The sequence below is a fragment of the Castor canadensis genome, chromosome 12 (genome assembly GCF_047511655.1).
Source record: "Castor canadensis chromosome 12, mCasCan1.hap1v2, whole genome shotgun sequence".
NCBI lineage: Eukaryota > Metazoa > Chordata > Mammalia > Rodentia > Castoridae > Castor > Castor canadensis.
Window position 1 is genome coordinate 16,954,837 of NC_133397.1, and position 26,073 is coordinate 16,980,909.

At 52.9% G+C, this 26,073-nt stretch overlaps 1 protein-coding gene across 2 annotated transcripts; it reads right to left on the reverse strand.

Annotated features, from left to right (window-relative positions):
* Positions 1–626: 626 nt before the first annotated feature.
* Positions 627–22,323, reverse strand: Sdc1 (syndecan 1). Of its 2 annotated transcripts, none has more exons than XM_074049232.1 (5): positions 22,015–22,323; positions 3,991–4,069; positions 2,865–3,304; positions 2,207–2,342; positions 627–2,055 (listed from the first exon to the last, which is right to left on the reverse strand). In XM_074049232.1, the coding sequence occupies exons 1-5, from the start codon at positions 22,078–22,080 to the stop codon at positions 1,886–1,888; spliced, it is 891 nt and encodes a 296-aa protein (XP_073905333.1). In that variant the 5' UTR covers positions 22,081–22,323; the 3' UTR covers positions 627–1,885. The 2 variants fall into 2 exon arrangements, with proteins under 2 accessions (XP_073905333.1, XP_073905334.1); XM_074049233.1 differs by lacking the exon at positions 22,015–22,323 and adding an exon at positions 20,521–20,683.
* Positions 22,324–26,073: the final 3,750 nt, after the last annotated feature.

Sequence of the window (26,073 nt, forward strand, 5' to 3'; positions counted from 1 at the left end):
GAGCCCAACCAGAGGCTTGGGCATAGTCCCAGGAACCCAAGGCTGAGCATAGCCCTGGGCCTCATCCCTACTCCCAGTGTCCAGCCATACACCGAAAGTCTCAGGATCAAGCACAGGGCATTGGTTCTCTTCGTTTCACAGTGCATCTCTCTGAGCCACAGACCAGCCCACTTGTGGGAGCAGCCAACAGAACAGCTGGAGCATTGTCAAGTTAAAAGAGCAAGGACAGGAATTTCCCAGAGCCCCAGCTTAGCCAATGGTCCCAACACAGGTATGGGAGGAGGGCTGTCAGAGGTGTTTGCAAGGAGGGCCTGAATCCACTCCTCTACCAAGGTCAGTGGCCTTTGTTTAGGCTCTGAGGGAGTCCCAGCTATTTAAGCCACTTAGGACTGACATCAGGTCCTACAAAACCTTGGCTGAACCCACCAACCTCCAGAAGTTCAGCCAAAACAAAAACCAAATAAACCAGAGGGATTCTGGATCCAGAATCCATCCCCTCGGGATGGAGAGATGAAGATCCAGATCCTCTAGCCAAGCTTTCTGAAGCCATCAGTATTTGGGGAAAGGCTGGACATATCCACACAACCAGCCCAGAGAAGAAGCAAAGGCAGTAGAGTTCACATGACTCCTTTATATTAAAGTTTATTACATTTGGAAAATCTATTGTACAGGGAAAACCCATTGGATTAAGTAGAGTTTTGCCAAAAGCAAAAGACTATCACTCTTTGGAAAACATTCCTGATTCCAGCCCAGGGTGGGGCTGTAGGAGTTAAAGGTGAACTTGGTTCTTGATGGAGGAGCCAGTACCAGCTGTGCCCAAGACACCTCTTGTCAACTTTCAGGTGAAAGCATACCCAGAGATGGTGCCAAAAGCAGGAGAGTCTCTGGGCTCTCTGCCACCCTTTCACCCACCCTACAGTCCATCCCCAGCCTAAGTGCCAGGATTCAATTCTCACACAGGCTCCTCCAACAGCACAGCGGCCCAAGCCATGGCTGTAGCCTTGAGTTCATGGACACAGGCATGACTGCTCAAAAGAGGTGCCTGTCCCATGGCAGCCTGGACAGGTCAGCCCACCGAGGGGACCACCAAAAATGGGGCCACCAAACATAGTCCATACCCTGTTGCATACATGAGTGACAAACTCAGAGACAACACACAAACTAAGCCTATGTTTTGGCTTCCAGATTTGGTTCTTCTAGTTAAAAAAAACAATAAAAAATAAAAAACAGAAACAAAGTCTTCTTAACCATGATGCTGTCTCCCAAACGTAGATTGGAAGCAAGATGGGGGACACCAATCAACTGACTTAACTTACCCTGGAAGTAACGGAGTCTACTTGGGCTATGAACAGAGAAACTAGAGGAAACATGTGCAAAAACAAGTTGATATCTAAAGTAGACCTCCCCACAACACAAAGTGAATTCTGAGGAGCCCCAGATGCCCACCCCTGCCACTGCACAGCCACGGCCCCCAGTGGTCTCTACAGTAAGTGCTATGGTGTCAGCTGAAGATTCCCACCCAAGATCCTCCAGCCACAACAGGCCATTCAGTCCAAAGCAGTGGGGTCCCCTTTCTCTCCAGACCTGTGTCTGGGAGGGGGTGCTCATGTGGAGAAACCAAGTCAGAATGGTGGGATGCCAGGTGTGGCTGTGGTGGAAAGGTCAGATGCGAGAAACCCTTTGCGCCCAAGCCTCTAGGCAGAAGTCAGAGAAGCAGAGTGAGCTCCCCAGCACACCCTAGGAGTAAGTGGGCAGGAGCAGCCAGAGGGGCTGAAATGCTGGGGAGGTGGTATGGTGGCAGGGAGGCCAAGGTCTGCAGTTCTTCACAGAGAGGCAAGTAGGGGCCTAGTCAGTGGCAGGGGGCAGGGCAAGAACTGCTTCCCCATCAGGCGTAGAATTCTTCCTGCTTGGTAGGCTTCTGATAGGCACCGCCATTGGCTTGTTTTGGCTCCTCCAAGGAGTAGCTACCCTCGTCCTTCTTCTTCATCCGGTACAGCATGAAGCCCACCAGGCACACAGCAAAGATGAGCCCCACGAGGCCTCCAGCAATGACCCCTAGGGTAAATGGAGAGGCTAACTCAGTTCAACAGCTACCTGGGTTCAGCAGCAGGCCCTCTCCAGCTAGACAGCACAGGAAGTGACTCTGGCTGAGGTCCACCTCACCCCATGTCTAAAGACAGCTGTCCCCACCTGGGAGAAGACTCACCTCCCAGTACTTCCTTCCTGTCCAGGAGGCCCTGTGAGGCCCCCGTGGCTCCTTGATCCACCGGGGGCTGATTTCGGTGGTCAGGCTCCTTAGCAACCACAGCAGTGCTCTCCCCAGATGTGTCGAAGGTGAAGTCCTGTGCGGGTGGGGGGGAGCAAGACATATCAGGCCTGGTAGCAACCACAATCACAGCGACATCCAGCTGTGTTTCACACCCAGAAGCCTGTCTGGGCTCTGCTGCCACTCACTCAGATACACCCCAGCTGGACCTCCAGGACCCCACAGCCCAGTGTCCTGGATATGATGTGTTCATACTGGACCCTGGCTGGGCCACAGATACCAGCTCAAGTGACGCAAAGCATACATTATATAAAACAGGCTTACTTTCAGTGTACCGTGTCAAATTCCCATGGCACTATTAAGACAAAAACCAAAACTTGGTAGAACTTTTACCCAGGCATAAGTTTGGGAGGGCCTTTCTCTTAAGTGACCTTGAAGGACTCTCTCACTCTGACCTTGTAATTATTCTGTGCTGCTCTAGGTGAAGCCCTGTGATCCCATCTTCATGGTGAGGAACACAATGTGTTCACAGGGTGTTGGGCTTACCAGGTGTCAGGCACTAAAGGCCAATGTCCCAGGAAACACAGAGGTTGCTCACCTGCTCCCCAGACCCCTCTCCTGTCGGGAGCTGATTGGAGTCTCCATCCTCAGCAGCCCTGTCGATGGCAGGACCCCCATCCTCTGTAGGAGCTAAGGTCTCACGGGGGCCAGGATGCATGTCCCTGTGGGGAGGGGAGGTGGCAGGTGCCTGGGCTGTAGTGGGTCTAGCTGTTGAGGCCCTCTGAGTGGCTGGGAGCTGTGTGGTCTCCCTGGGCTCAGGGGTAATCTCCTTTTCCCGGGCGGTGAGGTCAGGCTCTGCTTCTGAGAGCACCACTGCCTCTCCTTCCTCAGGCCCCTCTCCAGCTGTCAGAGTGGAGGTGGAGGGGGCTGTAGCTTCCCTGCCAGTGGGCTCTGCAACTGTAGGCGTGACTGTTAGAAGCCACACATCCTTCCAGGTGGAGGAGTGATGCCGTGAAAGGGTGGTATCTTCCAAGGCACCTGAAGAGCCAACACAAAGCATGTCAGGGTGGGGGCACCCTCAGGGGCACAGGGCTTTGGCCCAGTGCCCACAGATCTTCGGCCCTCCCTGCCCTCCCTCACCCCAGAAGGGCCCAGGTTCCCAAGAACAGCCCGCATCCTACCTCTCAGCTCTCAGGCCTCTACTCTGGTCTCATTCCCACTGATGTCCAGCCTACTTTCTGAGCTCTCACTCCTCTTCCAAGGTCCAAAACTGTTGCCTCCTCTGGGAGGCCTCCCTGATCAGCTCTAGCTCAGGGACTTCTCTTCCCCAAAGAAAAGGAAAGTAGGGAAGGGAAGACATGAAAGGCTCTGTGCTACCTATGGCCAAAGTATTATTCCCATTTTACAATGGAAATACCAGAGCTCACATGAGCTGAACAGCCTTCCCAGGTTGGTTGCAAAGTCCACCCAGTGAGTAAAAAGGACAACATGCATTGGTGTGCAGCAGGCAGCTTGGGGCTTTTAAGAGCCTCCAGCCTTCTCTTTATCTCTGTGGGGGTTTTCTCTCTAGCCAGGCAGCTTCTTGAAGCCATGACCCCATTCTTTCCCTCAGCATTGTCCTTCCAACCCAGATGAATGGGGAGGGGGCTCACAAAAGCCAGGACACCACCTGCCCGCCGCTCTGGTCACAGACTGGTACTGTCTCTGACGGCCATCAGTCTTACCTGCACCTGAGCCAGAGTTGTCAGAGTCGTCCCCGGAGCCATCCTGATCTTCGGGAGGCACATTTGTGGCCACAATTTGCTGGAAAAGGATCCAAAAAGAGCATTAGTAGAGACTTGGCCAGAGCCCTGCTGTCCCTGGGTCCCTGTCCTAGACAACTGAGTGGACTCACCTACCCTGCCAGCCCACAGGTGGGAAGACCCTGCATGTGATTCCAGGACTTCTCAGTTCTGCACAGCCCTCTGGGCCTCCCTGCACCCCGATTAGATGACCACACAGCCGGGTGCAGAGGCACAGGACCGTCTGACCTCTCAGAAGGCAGACAAGCTGTTCCTGGCAATGCAGGCTAGGGCTCCCGTAGGAGTCACCAGGTCTTGTGGGGGCATCGGCCAAGGAGCTTTCAAGAGTTTTTCCAGGAACAACTCCAAGAAATCCAGACCCTAAGAAGCAACCTCTAGGTGTGCTGGACACCAGGGTGTGGACACTGAGGCTACAGTGGGGCACAGGGGAATTGTCTGTGCTGAGGCAGCTCTGCCCACACAAGATAGCTCCAGGTCAGGCTGCAAGGCCCCCTTTCCTCCTCAGAATATTGTCCTTGGGGAAGGAAGGACAGGGCACTCATCAGGCTGGGGACTGCAGAGGCTGGAAGGATTCTGTCTGTCGTAGGAGGCTCCAGTAATGGGTGGTGGGCCTCAAGTGGATCTCCTAGGCAACTAGTTGCTCAGGAATGTGGCCTGCCTTGCTCACTCCAGTTCCAAGAGGCTGCAGGTGGCAGAGCACAAACAATTCTAAGGTAGGGCTGACCTGCAGGGCTGGGGGTGGGGACCTGGACAAGGTGGAGCACACCACACAACTGAGCAGGGAGGGGAGGAGAGTCAGGACCACATCCACCCCCAGCACTTGCTCCAGAATATCAGGTGCAGAAGGGAGGACCCAGTAACCAGGTGTCAGAGGACCCCATCAAGGACCAGAACAAAGAATGACTAAGGAAGCATAAAACATGGTTCAGTGATAGGTTTCTGACCTCTGCCACTTACTGGATTGGCCCTAGGGATGTCACTGAATAGCATATGGCCCCAGTCTCTCCAACTGTAAAATGGGTCAATACTAACATCTGCATTCCAGGACTATTACAGAAATTCAATTAGGTTATGCAAGCAAAGAACCTAACAGAGCGTGGCCCCCACTATACACCCACAAACAGTGGCCACCGCTCTAAACCTAGAGAGGCACAGCAACTCAACATGGAGACAAGGGACTCTGGGGCCTCCAATGCTAGCAAGTCTGTGGACAGAGGACAGGATGGAAGTGGATGAGGGCGCAGGAGGGAGCCACTTCACCAGGAGCCTCTGCAGACCTGTCACAGGGGCTGTCTAAAGCTGCACCATGGCCACACCCACAGGTCTCTCTGGTTAGTGCAGTAGAGCAGTGAGGGTCAGACAGGATCTTTGGTCTCCTGCGATAACTTTGGGACAGAGTTGCACCAAAAAGAGGCTCCATATCCAGAACCAGGGTCAGAAAGATACAACAGCTATATGTAGAAATGGCAAGGCCAGAAAAAACACTGAACTTCCTTTGAAAGTACAAAGCAAACTGTACCCTCCTCCCTGCAAGGCAAAGGACTTGACCCTAGAAAAACCTTTCACGGCCCATCTACAAGACCAATACAGTCCACTGTGGCCAGACCCCAAGGAACAGTCAGAGTCTATCACTCATCCCGCATAGGCCATATCTTGTCTACACCATCCCAGATGTGGCTTCAAATACCTGTACTACCACCATATGGGTTGAAGCTGCCTCCTTTAGCAACAGAGGCTACCACATATCACCCACCAGGCAGGTATAGTCACCAAGAGGACCTCACCCAAGGCCTCTCAGGGCTCTGTCAAGATGAGCCTAAGCAGCACTGTACAGGGTGAATCTTCCAGGAGAAGCCACCATCGTGGGATCCAGGCCCTGTTCAACAGAGGAGGTAGCCAAGGCTCAAAACACACATACTGACGCCCAGGTACAACCCAAGAGGCACCGCCCAGGAGCCAAGGTGAACACAGGGGGGCTGGCCTCTCACCTACACAGAGAAGCCCCAACAGGTTAACAGTTTCCCAAGAGCAGGGCTTCTCCTATGGCTAGATAAGACTCTGGGTCTGCCCAGGCCCTGGAAACAATTTGTTCCCTTAGCTGTCTGGGCTTATCCCTCTGTGATCTTGTTTACACAACAAGCTCTTAAGCAAACGCTTTCTCCAGTGAAACCGGCAAACCAGCTCTCTGGCCTCCGGGAGCCAATCCTCACTCTGGGTCTCCAGTCTCCACTAACGGGTGGGGCTGTCTGTCCCCTCTAATTCTTCCGCCAGTTGGGACCTTCTATAACAGCATCTCAGATGGGGAAAAAGGGAAGCTTCAACCCCCTGCGGAGGAAATTAGCAGAAACTGATGAGTTCAGACTGGGATTCCCAAGGTGCCAGCTGACTCTGAAGTTTCGCTCTAACTTTCAGTTTCTTCTAGCAAGGCTGTGGTACTCCTTGCCTGGGTACACTGCCTCCAAGGCCTCATAAGGATCTCCTCAGCATCACCTTGGACCTTCTACACTGCTTGGCCAGGGTTTAGGACTGTGCAGGGACAGGCGGGATCAGTTGAACCTACCTTCTGCTATGTGGGGAGGCAAAAGGCAAGCCAGCCTAAGCTCTCATCTCTGCAGGTCCCAGGATAATCAGCTGCCCATTGAGCACATCAAGAACAAAGAACAGATCCTGGTACCAAGAAAGGTCTTGGCTTTTACATGTTCTGTTCTCTTAAAGCAAGGCAAATTTGCTCCTTCCCCACCCACAGCACAGTAGAAGCTCACTAACTTGAAAATTCAAAGCTGGAAGGTTTTGGATGTGGGGGCTGGGGGATCACGGGGCTGCATGGAAAGACCCTGAAGTGAGGCCCTAGGTAGGGCTCTGGTCCAATGAGAAAGAAGGTGTGAGAAGGCCAAGACCTTCCCTCAGGGTAAAAAGTGTTTGATTTCTACAACTCATCTGCAGATGAGCAGGCAGGACTGATTAGCATCTCTGACAGATAAGGAACAGTCTCATAAAAGGTAAGGAACCTGCCCAAGGCCACCCAGCCAGCAAGTGTTCCAGCTTCCAGTGCAGCACACCTGTTCTCCTCACCTGCCATCCTCCTCTCTTTCCTTCTCCCCAGCCCTAAGGACCAGGCTGAGTCCACCCATTTTAAGGAGCTCATCTAAGACGCTTCAACCCAGCGCAGCACCATTAGCCATGGGAGTACGTCACTAAGTAGGAACCCCTGAGCCATCCCCAGAGGCTGGAGGGACCAGGGTGGGAACCCAGCCCACACCTGAGAGGCACAGAGGGAATGGCATGGACCAGAACAGGGGCAGGGAGTTTCATTCCTCGCCATCAGCCATGTCTAAGAGCCATGCCCAAGGATATCTCTGGGGCCTGTAGGCAGAGGGCTGGAGGGAAGCTTCAGTAGTGCAGCCAGGAGCCACTACCTGCCAGCTCCCACCCCTACAATGACTGTAAGTAGGGCCACCCTCCTTGGCAAGCTCCCTCTGATGGAGCCCCTCTGTTGTGCCACTAGAGGCAGAGGTGTGGTTTGTATTACAGCACTTCACCAGGACATCCTGGGCCTCATTTGTGTCACAAGCCAGGGTATCAAGTGGGTGTCTTCAAGAGGTTCAAGTATGGTGGACCCAATGGCTAACCAAAGAAGCTGCCCATCACTCCATCAGCCTGGAGCCACCAGGTCCAAAGTTTCCAACCAGCACTGAAACATTAACTTGTCACCTGCTGCTTGACTTGAGTGATGGGGGATAAATCACAAATCCCTTAAAAAGCGACTTTACAGAATCACGTTACTATTTCAACCAATGTACTCTAAGTGAACGATGGCATATAAGGAGGTTACAGGATTATGATATTAAATGGGATCCCCTGCTTCAAAAACCTGGGACCATAATCTAAGGGCTTTGGGAAGAAAACAGAATAAGAAATAGTCTGGTCACAGCCCTGACAGAGCACATTCCCAGGGGCTTCAGGAAGAGAGAACTCCAGAGGCTGATCCTTGAAGTCCCAAGCCAGACGCAGGAGTGGATAAAATAATGTCACTCCAACACACTAACTTGGGCAACGCTGGAACCTTTGCATGATGGAGTGGGCAAGGGAAGCTGAACTACAGGTCAGCTATAGCTGCTCAATGTGGTACTGAAACTCCCAGCTTTTGTGGGTGGGAGCGGAATCACTGAATCAAAAAGTCCCATTAGTCACACCACCAGTGACAAAGAGCTATCCTTATCAGCCTGGATCCTGGATATGGCCCTGGCTCTGGGTCTGGTCATCAGGAGAGCTCCAGACTTGTTCCAGGAGCCCAGGCTTCAGTGTTAAAAGGTAGGAAGAGCCCTGTGTTCAAGCCAGGACAGACACCCATTCACTCCCAAGATTCCATGCCACTGCAAACAACCTTGGGAACTTTCAAACCGATTCACAGTGTGTTAGAAATCTGTATTAGCCCCCTCAGTCCCTTGGTCAGATCTACAAACCTAAGAAATATGAGCTGACTCCTCTTCCCCCAGACTTCACAACTCTTGGCAGGAATGGTGGGGGGCATGGGGACACTGAGATCTGAGCTACAGAACCCTAGGATTCACCACCCCATTTCTGCACCAAATGACACACCAAATCATCCCCCACATCCAGGGTTCCTAAGAATCATGAGGAAACACAGTCTTCTGCACTCCACCCCCATGTCCTAAGGGGGTCCACAGGCTGTACTTCAAGAACAATGGTCTAGACAGGAAAGGCCCAGAGGCGCCCACAGCCAGGAGGAGTGGGGGAAGCAAGATTTCCACTTGGGTACCTTGACCAAGTCCAGTGTTTGGAGACAAGGCACCAATTACAACAGATCCACATGAACAAATTCTAGAGGCAAAGCAAGACTCTGGATTCTTCTCTCTACACTTCTGCTTCATTCTTGGTGGACAGAACTCCATGGTGTTGGCTCGGTCTCCCTCAATAAGAAGCTAAAGAAACCCTGACTTTTCAGAGCCCCCCAACTCCCACAAAGGAAAGCAAGAACCTTCTGTCCAAAGCTGAGCTGAGACTCCTCCCTGCCAGAACTGAATGGGTACAACCTTGCTTTCACAGGTAACTGGCTTCCCAGCCCAGCACCTTCCCACTGACTGGCCCACACACTGACCTGGCGGGAACCAACAAGCAGTCACTGCTGATGCTAAGAGGCCCTGGGGGTCCCCAAGGGTGAGACTGGACCCCAGGGGCAGCAGCACCACAAGGCCTCCAATAGTCTTGGGGAGACTACTGAGGGAGACCCACTGCCAAACCGTACTTTACCTCTGGCAGCCTCCAGGCACCCTGGTGCCCTAAGTGTGGGACTGGAAGGATGGCTTACCTCCTCTTCTCTAGCAATGGCCAAAGCACTGGCCCAGCACAGCAGACTTATCTCAAAGCATCTCAAACAAAGGGCTCAGAGACAATGTCAAATCTGGCTCCAATAATTTCACGCTGGGTGCCCTGGGAAGCTCCCTGTCTTTTCTCTGGACCCGTTGTTGAGTGGAAAATAGAAGCAGCTTGGTTGAATAATTCTAAATTCCCTTATGCTCTTATAGCAGTGTGTGGTGATAAAAGGCCACAGACTCACACTGGACACAAGGAGGAGGGGTAGGGCCATAGCCGGGGATTCAAGAGATACGGCTCCCACCTACACCAAGTTGTGGTGGAGGTGGCAGCCAACCCTATTCCTTCCTGGGGAGCTGGGGAAACTACAGGCAGCCGGGAAGGCTAAGACCCTAAAATCTGCCCCCTGAAACAACTCCCAGGAGGGAGGAGCCCCACAGGTGCCTCAAGGCAGCACCAGCATTTCCGACTGACAGGTAATGATTTATCTGCTCACTGTCTCTCCACCAAGAGTCAAGCTGAGACCTGTAAGAGAGGGTGACAGGAAAGGGTGGTGGGCAGGGAGTGCTGGGCCTGACCCCGGGCGGGGGCCAGAGTGGGCAAGCAGAAAAAGAGGAGTCAGTGGCCTTGCTGGGTAACCCACGTGGAGCAAGGCATTGACGAGGCCCTGCCCCTGCAGCACTTCCACTGGACCATATTTGGGGGACCCTGAGTAAGCACCCCTTCATATATACACCCCACCTTGGCAGTCCCCACTCTGCCACTCCCAGATACCTTCCTGCCCTGGGGGATTCCTGGGAAGCGCCAGGGGTGGAGGACAGCATTGGACTGGTTTTAAAGGCCACTTGCCTTTGTAAGACCCTTTTCCACAGCATTTCTCTTTGGTGTCACATCAGACAGAAAACCTGAGGTCAAGGTCAGAGCCAACCCTCTCAACCCTAGGCCCTTTCCCATACTATGCTGCCTGCTGGGAGGGGCTGGACTATTAGTTCCCATCAGCCCTGATCCCCTTGCCAGGTCAGTGTCTCCCCAGCACCCCATGCCCACCCCTCTGTGGAGCCGGCGCCTGCATGGAGGCCCACATGCCAGAACTAGTCTCAGAGCAGGATCAGCTGAGAGCTGGGTGTGGAGCAGAGCAGGAAGACCAGTTCCTCCCACCTGCCAGAGCTCGCTGGCTAGGCAGGCAGGTCTCACTCTGGTCCAGCCAGCCTCATACCTGGTGTTGCTCCTATGGAGAGCCAGACAAGATCTATCCCCCGAGACTGGCCACTCACCCCTCCTTACAGACCCTTGGCACTGACAACCAGAGGGTAGCCAAAGGAAAATAAGGAGATCTTGTACCAGGAAAATGTGTATAGTTGGGGCTCTGTTCCTAACATCCTGGGTGACCTTGGAAAACACCCTGTCTCAGGCTGCCATGTACAATTGGGTGTTTGGCTAAATGGTGGCAAGAGGTCTCCCAGGCCCAAGCCTGTGGCTTGTATGGCTTATACTCTCCATGCACTCTTTGGATGGGGAGTCCAGGCTTGCCTTCGAGGGGCATCCAGACATGGTGGCTACTGCAAGAGGTAGCAAACCACAAATGTGGTGATCGGCAGTGAGAAGACAAGGACATGGTAGGCAGATGGAAGACAAGGACACTTATCACCTTGACTCCATATCATCCCACTCAACTTCTAAAGAGAGTTGCAGCCTAGGAAGGACGCTGGAGATGTATCAAATAAGGGAAATCTGGGGGTGGCAACCGGCAGCCTTTAGGGTTAGAGCGGACAGCCAAGGCCTCTTCAAATTGTTCCCCCAGCCTGGCTATTCTAAAGACCATGTAAGGCCAGAAGCTTAATACAGGACACCCCCCTGAGCCCTTCCTGGGAGACCCAGGAAGAAACCTATCTAGTTAATTAGTTCCCAGAGTCAACTGGGCATGGAGGCCTGACACTTGTGGCATATGGACTTCAAGGGACAGTCCTCCCCTGCACTGGATAAATAAAGTGTCTTGAAGTTTCAAAGACACTGAAACTGCAGTTTTTGACACACCTGCAGTCAGTCAGGGCTTCAGCTGGGGGCTGGGAGAAATCTGCTCCAACTTTCTTACCAAAATCTCTCTTCTCAGTGTCCCTGCAGTTGTGCAATATCCCCTTGAAAATAAAAAATGCCAGGGGGAGGGGAATGCTAAAGGGTGCTAGTCGTTCACACTATAGTACAAAACCAGCTCCCTGTTGGGGGAGGGGTTAATTCTGGAACTAGGGCAATGCAACTGGGATAGGAGCTACAGGAGGTAGGGAAAGATTACAAAAGGGAGGCTGGAAAATGCCAAGAGCAGATTTTTTAACCTTTGTCAGAATATGGATGCCAGCAGCACCATATCCAAGAAGGAGAGTAAACCCCCTTTTCTCTCCCTTGAGCCACAGATGTGTGTGTTTTCCTCCCATGTGCAGAAGAACATTGGATTTATCTGGGAATCTCTGCTCAGAAAAAAACACAAATTTGAACTGAGTAGACACTGAGGCCGCTGGGAAGCCCAGATAGAAAGACAGAAGGTAAGGTATTTTGGAAGGGGTCCCATGGCAGGATGGGGCTGGTCCCTGTGGCCTAAGTCGTACAAGCTAGGATTCTCTATGGAGGCCATGTCTGAAGAGGCTGAGTCGCTCTCTAGATTACTGGAGGGCCAGTCCAAACTGGAGCCAAGCAGCTGAGGCCCTTCCACTGAGAGCACACCCTCCTTCAAGGCTGGGAAATTTGCACAACCTCAGCCACTAGGCTGAGCTCCTGGCCTTCACAGCCTCTGCAGGGCTGGTATGTAGATGGATGCAACCCATCTCAGCAGCTCAGCAACCCCAGGAAAGGGGAGTGGCCTTGACACCTTGCACAAGACTCAGGGCCAGTGAGGAGTGGGAGAAGCAGCCCAGTATGTGACCAGGGCTGGGGATTAAATGAAGAACAAAAACCAAAGTCGGCCTTGAACAAAAGCCATTGCAAGTAATATTTACTGAGTAGAATGTGTCAAGTACAAGTGTAAGTACTTTCCCTGAACTAATTAATCTTTACAACTATTTTAGACTCTATTACCATGCCCACCTTACAGATGAAGAAATTGAGGCAAAGGGGATAGTCACTTGTGCAAGAACACACAACCATGGAGGAGGAGAGAGGCCAGGCAAGCTTGCTCTGGCAGGCCTGCTGTTAACGAAGCATCACAGTGAAACCACTGGGCTCTCATTTGCACTGAAAGACCCAGGGCAATGGCATGATCCCCCACACAGGTGCCCAGGTATCTGAGTTTACCTGGCCTCCTCTGCTGCCTGCCAGTCTAGCCTAGCCCAGGTCAGCAGGTAGGTCCAGTGCAGAGGTTCAGGTGGAAGAGACCAAAGTCTGGCCTGCCAGCAAAGGCTCAGGTTTCTGAGAAAGGGTAAAAGCCACGTTTGAAGACCCTGTTACATCAGCAACTCCAGGTCAAGACCAGCTGGCCACTCACACAGAGTGGCTGTACCCCTTCCCCCAGCTACAGTCACTGGGGTGCTCCCCGCAGCAGACCAGCCTAGATACCCCCAAAGCCTTGCTCTAAGTGAGGAAAGCCCCTGCCCCGAATCATATCACATGTTGCTTCATTAACTCTCTCCAAAAGCCTTCTCAGGCAGGATATGAGGAAACTGAATCTCAGGTAGATAAAGAATTGTGCTCAAGATTACACAGGAAATGGTGAAGCACAGATATGATCCCAGTGGGCCAGACTCCACCCAATATCTCTCTCTCTGCCCCAGCCTGGGCAAACTAGCCAGCCAGTTCTGGGTCCCTGTCACCTACTTAGCTCTGAGGCTTTTGGCCAGGCATGGCCCCCAAAGGTAGGCAGATCCAGGCATCCAGTAAGGACAGGTGGCCCAAGTGTCCACTGTATACCCAGCTCCTAGACAGGAGTCTGTAAGAATGCTCCTGATTCTCAGGGGTGGGGGGTGGGGAGGTAAGGGTAGGGAGCTCCCTATTCTTCCCATAATCCTCTGAGCCCGAAGGCCAGTTCTACCTCAGATGTATTCATGGGGACCTTGGGGCCCACTTCCACGATTCTGTATCACCCAGCCTGGCCTCCAAGAAAGTTACCTGTGCTCATTCTGCAGGCCCCAAGTCCCCTTCAGAGCGCCTTTGGGGTCAGGGCAAGGGAAGGCAAGAGGAGATAACACAGCCTGAAGGGTGGGCAGGCTAGCCCCATCCTCCCCTGCATGCCATCCTGGAAGAGATGTGACCACCCCAGCAGGACCACACCCGAGCCCCATGGCAATCTCTAGAAGGTGGAGTGACGTCAGGCTCCACACCTTCTCGGAGGATCCTAAGACACCCCACGCCTAGGGCCCCGCGAGCCCAAACCTGACTGCCATATCCGTCCAGAACCATCTCAGGAGATGGGACCTCTGAGGCCTGGAGAGCTTCCTGGGCATCAGGGGTGCTGAGAAGCTGCTGCAGAGCAAGGCAGAACCACTGCCACTGTGATCCTTGACACAATCAACGTCAGGCCCCTGGAGCATCCTCAGCTACCACTGTTATCTTCAATGGATGGGCAAAGCCAGAGCTCAAGTCCTGAAGGCCTTTCTAAGCTGGGCCCTTCTGGTACTAGCACGTGGTAGGTGTCATGGTGGCACCAGCACTGCAGCCCCCCGGAAGTCCCTTCCTACCACCTCACATCCCACCCTGGGGAGAGGTGATCCTTGCCCTGCCCCAGGCCTGTTTTCTCAGCCTGCCAGTACTAGGTCCCCCTCATCTTCCCAGCCTCACAGCTTCCGGACTCCTAATGGGGCCCCCAAAGGTGAGCAGGGTGTCAGGTCCAGGTGGTTGCCTTTATTTGGGAGAGAGGCACCCATGGAGGGCTTGCGTGGCCACAGAAGGTACGGATAACCCCAAGTGAAGACAATTACGAACTTTAGCCCCCACTATCATGCAGTGAACACTGCCTTACTGTCTTACTACCTTCAGGGATGGATGTGCTCAGAAGCAGTCCCAAAGCAGGCCCCACCACCTTTGTACCCCCTGCTGCCCCATTAGGAAGACCCTACTCAAAAACTCTGCACGGCCAGAAAGCAGCCTGCAGACCTGAAGTTACAAGGATCAGTTTATAACCCAAGCTCTTGAGTCCTACAGTGTGGTCTGTAGGACTCTGGGATAAAACTTTCCTCTAGCTGAGGAGATACGGGACAGGGCTGCGTTATTAATGCCTTCTGTTGTCTCTACTCCTTGTGACTGTCCACAGAGACTACATCTCCTGTCTAGTTCAGGTGATGGGCACCCTCTCGTAATGTAGCCCCTGGGCCAGGCATAGGCCCACCCTGTCAGTTTTCAGATTCTGGCTCTAGGTCTGATCCAGCCAGGTAGGGTTTCTAACTCTCAATCAGCACCTGAGGCAGAATCCCTTTGGGGCAGCAGAAGCACAGGCAGCAGCCCCCCTACCACCACCACACACACACACACCAGATACCCACCAGTCACATGACACAGCCACATGAAGTCACAAACACCCAAAGGCCCCAAAGGCCTGACTCATGACTTTCCTCCTCTGCTTCTCAACTCCCTGCTCCCATTTCACAGATGGACTCATTGATGCCAAAAAAGGCCATATCTGCAGCTATTCAACAGCAGAGGGGCAGGGCCAGGGCTGGAAGCCAGGCCTTCAAGGCCTCATCTGTACCTCCCCACCATGTGCCCAGCACACAGTGGGCGCTGGTGGGTCAAGGCTGGTTGGGTAGGTCTACAGGGAGGACCCATGGGCCTGGTACCATGACTCAGCTGATGAGTGGAGTGATAAACACGCCCGCCTCCTGCTGCCTCAACCTGCCCAGCACAGCTTTCATTCCTGCTGATGAGCGAACCTCGGGGCAGGTGCCAGGATGCCTGGGTGTAGGTGCAGAGAACACCACCTGGCCCCACCCTCAGCCTGACCTTGCCCAGGGGCCTCTATCCATCCTGTTAATCACGATGGGCACCAAGGGTGCCCCTCCATCAGACTGCCCCACACTCCATCTCTACCAGCACAATCCATCCTACAGAGACCCCTGGACAGCTAGGTCAATAACAGAAATAAAAAAGGCCCATGAAGTTCTTTGGGGTCACCTTCACCCTTCCCAGGACAAGGTTTCTGCAACCACACAGAACTCAGAACTGAAGGAGGGAAGGAAAGACCCCTGAGCAGTTGAGAAACAGGCACAGAGGGGTCATGACCTGCCTGAACCCAGAGGCAAGGGCATAGCTGGGACTAGGAAAGACAAGTGTCCTGGTTGTCCTCTGCAGGAATAGCTTCCACAGGCTTCTAAGCCAGGGATGCAAAGAGTTCCAAAGCTGCAGTTAAAAAGGAAAAGACAGACAGAAAGGGAGAGAGAGGAGAAGGCGTCCTGGCTTCTAGACAGGACAGGTGGTGACCAGGTTTCCCAAAGGTTAGACTGCACCGTATCCCACAAGAAAGTCCAGGGGAGAGCACATCGGGAATGACCAAGCCAAAGGCTGTGTGTGCGTGTATGTGCCTGCATGTTTGCACACACACACAGCCTCTCTCGGGGCTACACGCCTCAGGTGAGTCACTGGGCAGAGGAGTTTTTCCCAGGGCTGAAGGCCAGAGGAGCGCATCCTTTACATATAATTAGGCAGCCCACGAAGCCATAAACACCTGGAGATTGGAGACCCTTAAGAGGCTCCCAGAGTGAAGAGGAATGAGGGGCAGGAGGGGCCACCTCCAAGTTCACAAGTCAGCAGGAAAGATAGTTGGGCAAACCACAGAGTGGAGAGCAGGTCTGCCCCATCCCTGCCCCTCCCCTGTCAGTGGTCCCAAGATTCCTCATTGCACTCTCCCCAGGCCCGTTAAGCTTGCCTCTACTTGCAGGCCTAGCGAGGCCTCGTGGCTCCCCAAACATGCAGGGCATATTGAGTAGCAAGATATTCCTTCCCTAGTGCCTATGCCTCCTCTGGGCTCCTCCAGCACTGACCATAGGGATAGGACCTGCTGCACTGTGTTGGGCCTCAGAATGCAGGGGACCTCTGCATTCTGTCTCCCAACCTGAACATAAGCTTCCTGAGGGCAGGCCAAAGCAGTACACTGCACAGACAGAACTAGCCCTACCAGGCTAGTTCCAGTGTCTACAGGGTCTTCCAATGTCTGCTTGGAGCTGAAAGCTGCACAATTGCTGAAGTGGCCCAGAGCCCAGGGCTTTACCTCTGTGGCCTCACATCTCTATTGCTGACACCTAAAACATGTCTCCCCATAGTAAGGGATATACAATGCCTGTCCTCCCTTGGCACTGTCAGAATATTCATGTCACATTCCATGGAAGGTTCCAGAGTACATATTCCCATCCAAAATTCAATCTCTACTGGAACAGCTAAGAAGAAAATGACACCAAGCTGACTGACTCTGTTCCAGGGTACAGGATCCTGGCCCCAAAAACACTCTTTCCACAGACTCCCTCAATCCCATTCCTTCTCCCTAGGCATACTGCAGTGGGGTGTCAGGAAGGCTTTTGCCTAACATTACAAAGCTAGTTGGTGAAAAGGTGATCAGGAAATACTTTTCCTGTGTTTTCTGGATCTAGGCCTCATTTAATGACCAACTACTCACGTGTCTGCTTCCCTACTGGAACCTGGCACTGGAGAGGACCAGGAGGTGAATTTGGCATAAGAGCCAGGAGTCTTGGGGTCTGATCACCCCACTCATGCCATGGTGTCCATCTCCCAGGGTTTAAAACTGTGCATGTGCTTCCCAGGACCCAGGATGAAAGAAAGGGTGTGCTGGGTACTGCCTGTGGAAGACACAAAGGATCGTCCAAACAGGCTACTCTGCAACCAGCCAACAACTGTGAGTCTTGTGTAGACTCCAGGCCCAGGATGCACACCCTACTCTCCTGTGTCCTTTTACTCAGCTTTCTTTAAGGGACTCTAGCCTATTCCCAAGCAACCGTCAGGTGCACAAGGCCAAGGCCCAGGGTGTCGCCCAATACTCAGAGCTTGCCCAAAGGCACCGTCCAGGCCAGCTCAGCCCAGCCCAATACCCCTCCATCCAAAATGCTCACACCCAAGGTCTCCAGGATGAACCATCAAATACACAGCAGGGCCTGAAAGGGTTCAACCAGACCCCATGTGCCAGGCTTCTTGGAGGAGGACTGATAGCACTATAATCCATTCATGCCACATACACACATAAAAATCCTATTTCTGCCACCTCTGCTCCTTGGAAGGGCTCACCCTCTATAGGCCTTTGCTTCCTCATCCAAAAGTGGGGCAATAACATATATTGTAAAGGTCTGGGATAAAGATTAAATAAGAATTAGGAAAAGTACTGAGCACTCCATAATAGGCACTCAGTCACAGGTAACCTTAATTGTATCAACAGCTAACTTTCCTTGGCACTTTCATTACAAAGCGCTTTCACACATCCATTGTGAAATGAATACGTAAATGACAGAATGAGGGCAGGAAGAACAGGTATCAAGATGTCTGTTTTACAGATGAGGACAATATGACTTAGAAGTAAAGTGACTCACCTGAGATTACACAGTAAATTAGTGGCAGAGTTGAGACTTGGTCCTGGGATTCTACTTAATCCAAAACTTGTTTCTGGGTGCAGATTATATAGAAATATGAACTAAAACCCAAATAAAACATACGGTGAAGAGATGGAGACAGGATCAAAAGCTAAGAGTCACAGTCAAGGCTAAAGAACAAGAGTACTTGCTCATCAGGATGTATGAGGAGCTAGCCTGGCCAGCCTTGGCAACCTGGGACTAGCAAGTTACAGATTAGAGGCTGAGGACTGGGACATGGGCTCACCAGGTGCTTATTCCAGGAGAAGATGTGGGAGGCCCACCTCACCTCCTCAGTGTCTCTTCATCACTCTTGACCTGGGGGGTAAGAGTCATAGCAGCACCTTTCTGTCCTTCCTGCCAATGCACTACAGACTAGTGCAGAGGTCTGCAAGGGCACTAAATCCACATATCATGGAGGTTACTCCAGATAAGACCCTTAACTCAGAGCCCACAACTCTTGTTTTAGAAGTAATTCTAACCATCTGATTTGTTTCTCAGTACTGCTAGAGAAAAGTAACAAATTAGAATTGAACAGAACAGCCATTATACCAATGTCACTTCTGGCTATCTGACAGGGATGGAAAAGGAAAAAGAGCAGATGAGAATTCAAAACACAGCAAGTAGAGGCCACCAAGCACCAGGGCGCAATGTTCTTTGGAGCCCAACAGACCTACAAAGCAGCGCTGTGACCTGGCAAAGTAAACAGGAGGGGGGCCCTGGCATCCAAAGGAGATAAAATTATGCCTAGCACTTTTGGTGGTAGTGATAAAGGAGAGAAATAAATTTATCAGAGTCCTGTCCAAAGTAAAAATACCTTGTAGGGTAATACTGATTCTCAACTCTGGAAAAGTCTGAATACAAGGACAATTCATTCTCAAGGGAGTTCAGGAATCTAAAATTCTACTGCCACATTGGGGCAGGGGAAACCCTCTAGAAAATACTGCAAAATAAGTCAGCTTATCAGTCATTCTTTCCAGGCCCCTCTCCCCATCAATGTGTATTAATGATGTTTTATTGGAACCCATCAAGAGCCACAGGTAGAGACTTAAACCAACTCCACCCTCCCCAGGGAGCTGAAGCCAGCAGTGACATCACCTCCAAAGGCTGAGCCCTGCCAGAGGTAGCCAGGCCTCCCCCACCCCCTCCCACCCTGCCAGGTCTTGGAGAAATGTCTCTACTAGTCCCCATAATTAAGGCAAAAGGGATTTTATGCCTTTCAAGAAGCAGAAGAGAGAAAAAACAGAAAATAGCAAATAACTATTCCTGGACAAGTGATTTTTTTCTGGCATGGCAGAAACAAAAGACCATTGGAAACAAACACACACACATACACACACCACACTTTTGACAAACCTGTTTCAATCTCTGGGGAGGGGTTCTGATCAACCTCCTGCCCCTGCAGCCTCCCCTTGCCTATTCAAAGTCAGACACCCAGTAGTCATCATTCCCTACCCCACTGGTTGGGGGGGGGGGGTGGTTCTGACCTGCTTCCCACAGGGGCCAAAGGAGTCTTTCAAAGGAGACAGATCTCAGCAACTGGCACACATCTTCTATCCTATTTTAAGCACATCTCAACTGCCTACGCCTTTTAGGAAAGAAAAAAAGGAGGGCTCTGGAAAGTTACTTCATCCCATGGTATATACCCCTTTACTAAACCCTGACATTAACTGTAAAGGAAAAGGGTATTGCTGGGAAAGAGAAACCCTAAACCTTATAAAATAAGGAAAAGCAGAAAGAACACCTAAGCTCCAAGCAGAGTCTGACCCCACAGCTCAGGCAGTGCTTTGGGGCTCAGCTCATCCACCAGCTCCAGGAGGCCTTCCAAAGACCATCCATCCTTCTCCCCTTTTCTCCACAGAGCCTCTTCTGCCTTCAGGGTCTTGTGTCTCCCAACAGTGTCCATATTTCTGGACCTGAAACAATGCCTCCTAATGCAATATCTGCCCCCATCCAGCACACAGGAAACTCAGTCCATAAAAAAAAAAAAAAAAAAAAAAAAAAAAGGCCATCTCCAGCTGCCTCCAGGGTATTAATGGGTACCCTAAAATCCAAGATCTCAGGAATATCTGCCTCATCCAAGGTAGGCAGAAAGGAACCACCATCCCTCCTGATTCAGGCTGTAAGTAAGCACAGCACCCCACCTCCATGGCCCCGATGAGGCCCCATTTTGGGCCTGGAGAGTGGAGCAAGAGGTAATGCCAGGCAGGTCAGGGAGGCATGCCAAGTGGTTCCACTCTCTTCTCCAAAGTGGTAACTATAATTCCAGGCGTAATCTGAGCCCCACAGAAACCACAGCCCTCAAGAGCAACTTCTTGAACCTGAAAGCCAGGAGTGCACTGGAGAGGCAGCCCAGAAACCATATCCCTCCTTGCTACCTCCAGATTCAGCACCCCAAACAGACTCTACCTCATCTGCAACTCAATAGGCATTAGGGTCCTCTCCTGGACTTCACAATTGTCTGAAGCACAGTCACCTGGCAGAGAAGACACTTTACTCATCAGTCTCCAAAAAAGCAGAATACCTACCTTACCTTGGGAGCTCTCAAATAACTGGTAGCTACTATTATTACCGAGGAAAACACTTGCGGAGGGTCAGCGCTGCCCAAGGACTTGTCCAGATGCTCCATTGGGCCCGAGTGCCCACCCGGGCTCAGCGCTCTGTCCTTGCCCACGTGCCTCCCATTGCCAGACGTAGGGAAGTCAAGCTGTCCAGATGCGGTGGCAAGAGACCTCCACTTCCGGCAGGGGAAGAGCCGCTGGCTCCGCACCGCCCCTCTGACTCCCAGAGGATGGCCAAGCTGCCCCCCCCCCGCTCTCCCCCGCGACACACACACCGAGGATCCCTCCCCTTGGCCTCTGCAGCCGGGGCTGGGGGCGTGGGCACCCGGCGGCCAGCGCTGATACCTGGCGACGGCCCAGAGTTCAGCCCACGTCAAGTGCTGGCGCTGCGGGGCGGTTCCCAGGAAAGGATTACCGGGGCCGAGAACAAAGCGCCCCCATTGGGGAAGGCGGGCTAGCGGACGGTGGCTGGGGCGGGAGAGCTACTTTCTGGGGACCCTCGGCATGGTCTTTGTCAGGCAAGTCCCTCTTCAGAGATCCACACCCGCCAAAGGTGGATGCTGCATCCTACCCAAAAGCTTCCCCAGCCGCGGGCTCCACGTTTGTCCCCCTTTCCCCGCGGCTCCACTGGGCGGGCCAAGGGACGCGCCTTCCCTCCGCGCGGCTCCAGCACAAAGCCGAGTCGGGGGAGGGGGAAGAGCCGGACCGCAGTCCACTCGCGTGGCAGCGCCCGCGCGCCTCGGCCATGCGGGGCATGGGAAGGCGCCCCTCCAGGGGCAGCACAACTTCAGCGTCCAAAAGTTGGGCTCCTGGGTACTCCATATAGAGTTCCCAGGCAACTTCCAGCTGCCAGCTCGGCCTGGCTCACCTTAGCCAGTTAGAGAAAAGCTCGAGGGCCCCGCGCCGCCCGCCAGCCCATCCCTGTCTCCCGCGCAGCCTTGCTCGGGTTCTCCTGGCCAACCCGCCCGTCCGCCCGCTCCCGCGCCAGGTAACGCTGCGCCCAAACTTGCCTCGGCGCAAAGGGCAAGACGCCCGGGATCTGTGGCGCTGGGGGCGCAAGCCCGCGGTCTGGTTTGAATTAGTCTGCCGAAGGGACGTTGGGGCCGCGGTCACTGCATCCCTCCGGGTCACTGGCGGAGGCCCGGCCGCCGCGATGCCCAGGCGAAAAGGATGGGACCGGGCGACCCTAGGCGCCGCCGAGGGCCAGCGGACTCAGACACATGTGGAGACGTTTTACATAATTGAGCGCAAGGCCCGGACGCAGACTCCATTCTGCTGGTCGCCCCAGTCCCCGGACCCGAGCGGCGGGACCCGTGCGGCGCCCACCGACGGCGGAGGGAATTGGAACGGGAGTCTTGGTTTAAGGGTTCACTATCCCCGGGTCCGCCAGGCTAGCGCGGGAAGAAGTCCCGCTCCCCTCCCCCTCCACGTGCCGCGGCCGGCCTCGGCGAGTGGTGAGCCCCGGCTTCCCGCCGCCTCCCGGCTCTGCCCCGGGCGGCACTCACCGTCAGGGCCGGCTGCAGGCGAAGCGCCAGTGCGCAGAGCCAAAGCCAGAACGCAGCGCGCCACATGCTGCCCAGACCTGCGGCGGGAGCTCGGCGGGCTGCGCGGGTCGGGGCTGCTTGCGAGGCTCCGGGCAGGCTCTGTGGGCTGCGCTGCGGGCTGCTGTCCTGGGCGAGGGCTGCGGGGTCCGCCGGCTGGAGTCTTGCTCCTGACTGCCGGATTCTTCTGCGCCCGGCTCTGTCCTAACCCGCACCTCTCCCGCCGAGCTCCGCCTTATAATAAACCCACAGGCCCTTAGCCGTTGCAAAAACTAGTCCCCCACCCCCAGCTCCGCCAGGTCTCTCGGCCAGCCCCAATCCCCACCCCCTAGGACCCCACCCCCGAGCCACTCCGGGCCCCTTGGAGCGCCCCACCCCCGGCCACAGCCCCGCCCCTGTCCCCGCCTCCTGGGATCCGAGTCCGCCCCACTCTCTGCTCCGCTAGGGTAGAGCCCCGCCTCCCTTCTTCTCGGAGCGGGGATCTCTCTGCACTCCGTAGTTCCAGGCGTTGGGCTGCTCTGCTGTAGGACTAAGGGGACCCAGGGAGCACCCTCTGGCCCAGGATATTGAGGTGCCGCTTGAAGAGGGGCGGTAGGCGGTCCTCTGTGGGTGCGAGCCTGCAGCGCCCTCTGGGCGAGGACGCCAGGCGCCCTCCAGGTGCTCAGGACTCTGCGATCCCACTTTCTGGGTGCATCGGGAGCCCCGAGGCAGAGAGGCCTTACACTAATGGACACGCACAGACGCACACGCACCCCACCTCTCCTTTTGCTGCGAATGGGGCTTCCTGCGTTCCGCAGCATTTGTTCTCACCCGCGTCCACGTTTTCCCAGCATCCACAAAGTGCTGGAAACTCCCGGCCTTATTTTAAACGGCTGGACACGCTGAGGAAGAGCTGGGTTTGTTTTTCGTTCGTTTGTTTGCAAGGAGTTTTCGGAGTCTTTCTATTGAAGACAGTGCCCTCTCTCTTCATACTCCAAGCCAAAGGAAAAATGAATAGCTGCTTTGTTCCCACATGACCTCAGACACACCCATCTAAGGAGCACCGGTTCAGTTTCTGCTCCTTCATGATTCCTTACAGGGCCCTGGACCTCGGTGTTTTCGTCTCCCATCAGGCACCTCAGCCTGCAGGTGTGGGGCAACCAACAGTGAGAGCGAAGGGGAAGAACCGGATGGGCCCTGCTGGCAATCTGTAGCTGGAGTGACGGTGCTAAATGACCTTAGTTTAGCACCGGAGCTAAGAGACCAAAGATGGTGTCTTTCTCACCACATTCCTGGGGCAGAAGGCAAGGCCTGCCTCAGTCCGCCTAAACTGGGAGCCAAGAAGGTCTCCTAGGGCAGTCCTGTGCATCCCCCACCTCACTGCCCCTGCATGCTTCCAACCAGTTAGCACCTGGTTGCCACCGCCCTGGCACTCACTTCTCCTGCACACCTTTGACCTCAGGCAAACTGAAACCTCCCTCTTTGGGCTTTCAGTTTCCCCAAGTCTGTCCCTGGGGGGGGGGGGGCTGGTGGGGGAGGAGTTGATATATCTGCCTCAGAGTTCTTTGGGGCTAATGTCGGTCCCTGAAGGCCTTGGTGACATCATGGGACAGCCTGGCTGGGGCCTCTTCAGGAGCTGAGGGAGTCCTGGGGAATTAAACACACCCTGAGTGTGTCTCCCAGATGGTGGCTCAAAGGTCTGAAGTCAGCTCTTCAATCCTTTCCAAAAATGGGTCAATTTTGTATCTTACCTTTCTTTTCTCAGAAATAGGAAAAAATTGGGGTTGGAAGGGGTTAATTGCCCAGATCAATGTGTTTGTTTGGGGCTGACTGAGAAGAGGAGACATCCTACAAAGGGGCCCCCTGAAGAGCACACACATACAGAAAAGGAGAGGGTCTGGCTTGCCTTTGACCCAGTGAACTCCTGCCCAGTTTGCGTTTCCTCCCTGCCCACATCACACAAGAGAACCTCTTCCTCCAAGGCCCCTCTCAGAGGCCAGGTACCATGGGACCTTGCAACCTCTTCCTAGATACCCTGAGGTCTTCTCATGATCGGGTCACTGAAGGGTCAATGCCTGGCTCAGTGAGGAGTCACTGGCCTCCAAAGCAAGGTCTATCCTGATTTGTGTTCTGACCCTATCACCCTTAGTGAATCCCTCACTGTGTTCTTTTCCCACTAAGAGAAAGAAAGTTCCTGGAAGGGGTGTCTTCCTTTTGCACACACAGGGCTTCGCTGTGAGAGAAATGTCACTCTTGACTGCAGGAGGGAGAGTGAAGTAGGAGAAGGATGAAGGCCAGCACCTGACTTTAATTTTTTTTTTTTTTTTTTTTGGTGGTACTGGGGTTTGAACTCAGGGCCTCAAGCTTGGTAGGCAGCCATTGTACCACTTGAGCCACTCCACCAGCCCTGTACCTGACTTTAGAGCTGCCCAATGCGTGCAACAGGCACCTGAACTGGCTCAGACATTCTCTGCTCAGGTGATAGCATCTGTCAAGCTGCGATGCACTGACTCTGTCACCCAGGAACTCCCAGAGGCAAGTCTAAATGCCCACCGCTAAAGGGAAAGCAAATCCGGAGAGGCACACATGTCACTGTCCTCTCTGGTTCTGTTTTTGCCGCTAACATTTTCCTCTTGAGTTTCTCCCTCCTGCAGTCACCTTGGATTCCAAACATCTTTATGACAAGAGTGGAATCAACCCCCCAGGCAGCAATGACTTTTTTATCCTGATAAGGCTTCACCTGACCACACCTGAGATAATGATCAACCAGACCACAGTTTAACTAAGACTGATTAACTATGCATGCTTCCTGCCTCTTCCATATACAATCTGGAAGCTCATGTTTACCTCAAGTTCATTGACTTAGGGTCACTGAAACCCCTTTATCTATTCTTCCCCACGTGGCTACATTTGATTGTCTCCTTTTCTGCCCTTCACCACTACTCAGTGCTTTTAATTGGTGTATTGGGATGGGAGGCCCAGCCTAGTCTTATTGAAATTCTTGAAGTCAGGGCTGTTACCTTAAACTCTGGTAAAAAATAACCATGGGTGGTCTCACACTGGAATACCATACAACATTTTGTAAGTGAAGATAGTTAAGTCCTGACATGGAAAGTTTTCTCAAAACCTGTTTTCAAGTGAAAAGAGGAATGTGTGTGTGTGTGTATATATATAATACACAAGTATATGTATACATACAAAATATATAATATATATGTATACATTGTATAAAGCTAAAGTAATATGTATATACACATATATATTCATTTATTAATTGCCAAATTTTTCTTAAAACAAAAGGTGTATCTGGGTGCTGCTGCCTCACACCTATAATCTTAGTTACTCAGGAGGCAAAGACCAGGAAGATGGTGGTTCGAAACCAGCCTGGGCAAATAGTTTGCAAGACCCTTCTCGAAAAAACCCTTTACAATAAAGGGCTGGTGAAGTGGCTCAAGGTGTAGACCCTAAGATTAACCCCCCAGTACCACAATAAAAAAAGGTGTACATGTATATATACACACAATAATCAAGGTCTGAGGAAGAAAGATAGGATAGGAACAGTATAGGAGTGTATTCTTAAGTGTTTATAATAAGAATATATTTATTATATTTTATATATATATTTATATTGCTGGTTTAGTTTTTAATTGGAAGTTATTTACTGAATCAATTAAAATGCTTTCAACCTTAAGCTTGTGTAATAGGACATCCATTGCTTTGTATCGATAGTTATCTTACCCTCCACACAACCAAAAACTCAGCTACCAGAACTTAAGTTTCTCTCACCCTCTATTTCCTCTATCCCTCTGCCACATCCTCAGGATGGCAGCAAGATGCTGTCATTGCTGTATCCCAGCTAACACAGCCATGGCCAGAAATGAGGCCATCTTCTCTGGGTGTCTTCCTTAGGAGTGAGGAAATAGCACTCTGCAGTCCTTCCTGCCCTGCTTCTTTTCCTGTCTCACTGGCTCAAAGTGAGTCCTGTGCTCTCCTGAACCCCTCACTGGTAAGGAGGCTTTGCTTACCAGAATGAGCTTAGATTTA

Excerpts from the sequence above, each read along its gene's own strand:
- Sdc1 (XM_074049232.1), bottom strand. The coding sequence starts at position 22,080 with ATGTGGCGCGCTGCGTTCTGGCTTTGGCTCTGCGCACTGGCGCTTCGC. Across the intron at positions 4,070-22,014 it reads GCCTGCAGCCGGCCCTGACG|CAAATTGTGGCCACAAATGT; the intron begins GTGAGTGCCGCC and ends ATCCTTTTCCAG. Across the intron at positions 2,056-2,206 it reads CAGGAAGGAAGTACTGGGAG|GGGTCATTGCTGGAGGCCTC; the intron begins GTGAGTCTTCTC and ends CATTTACCCTAG.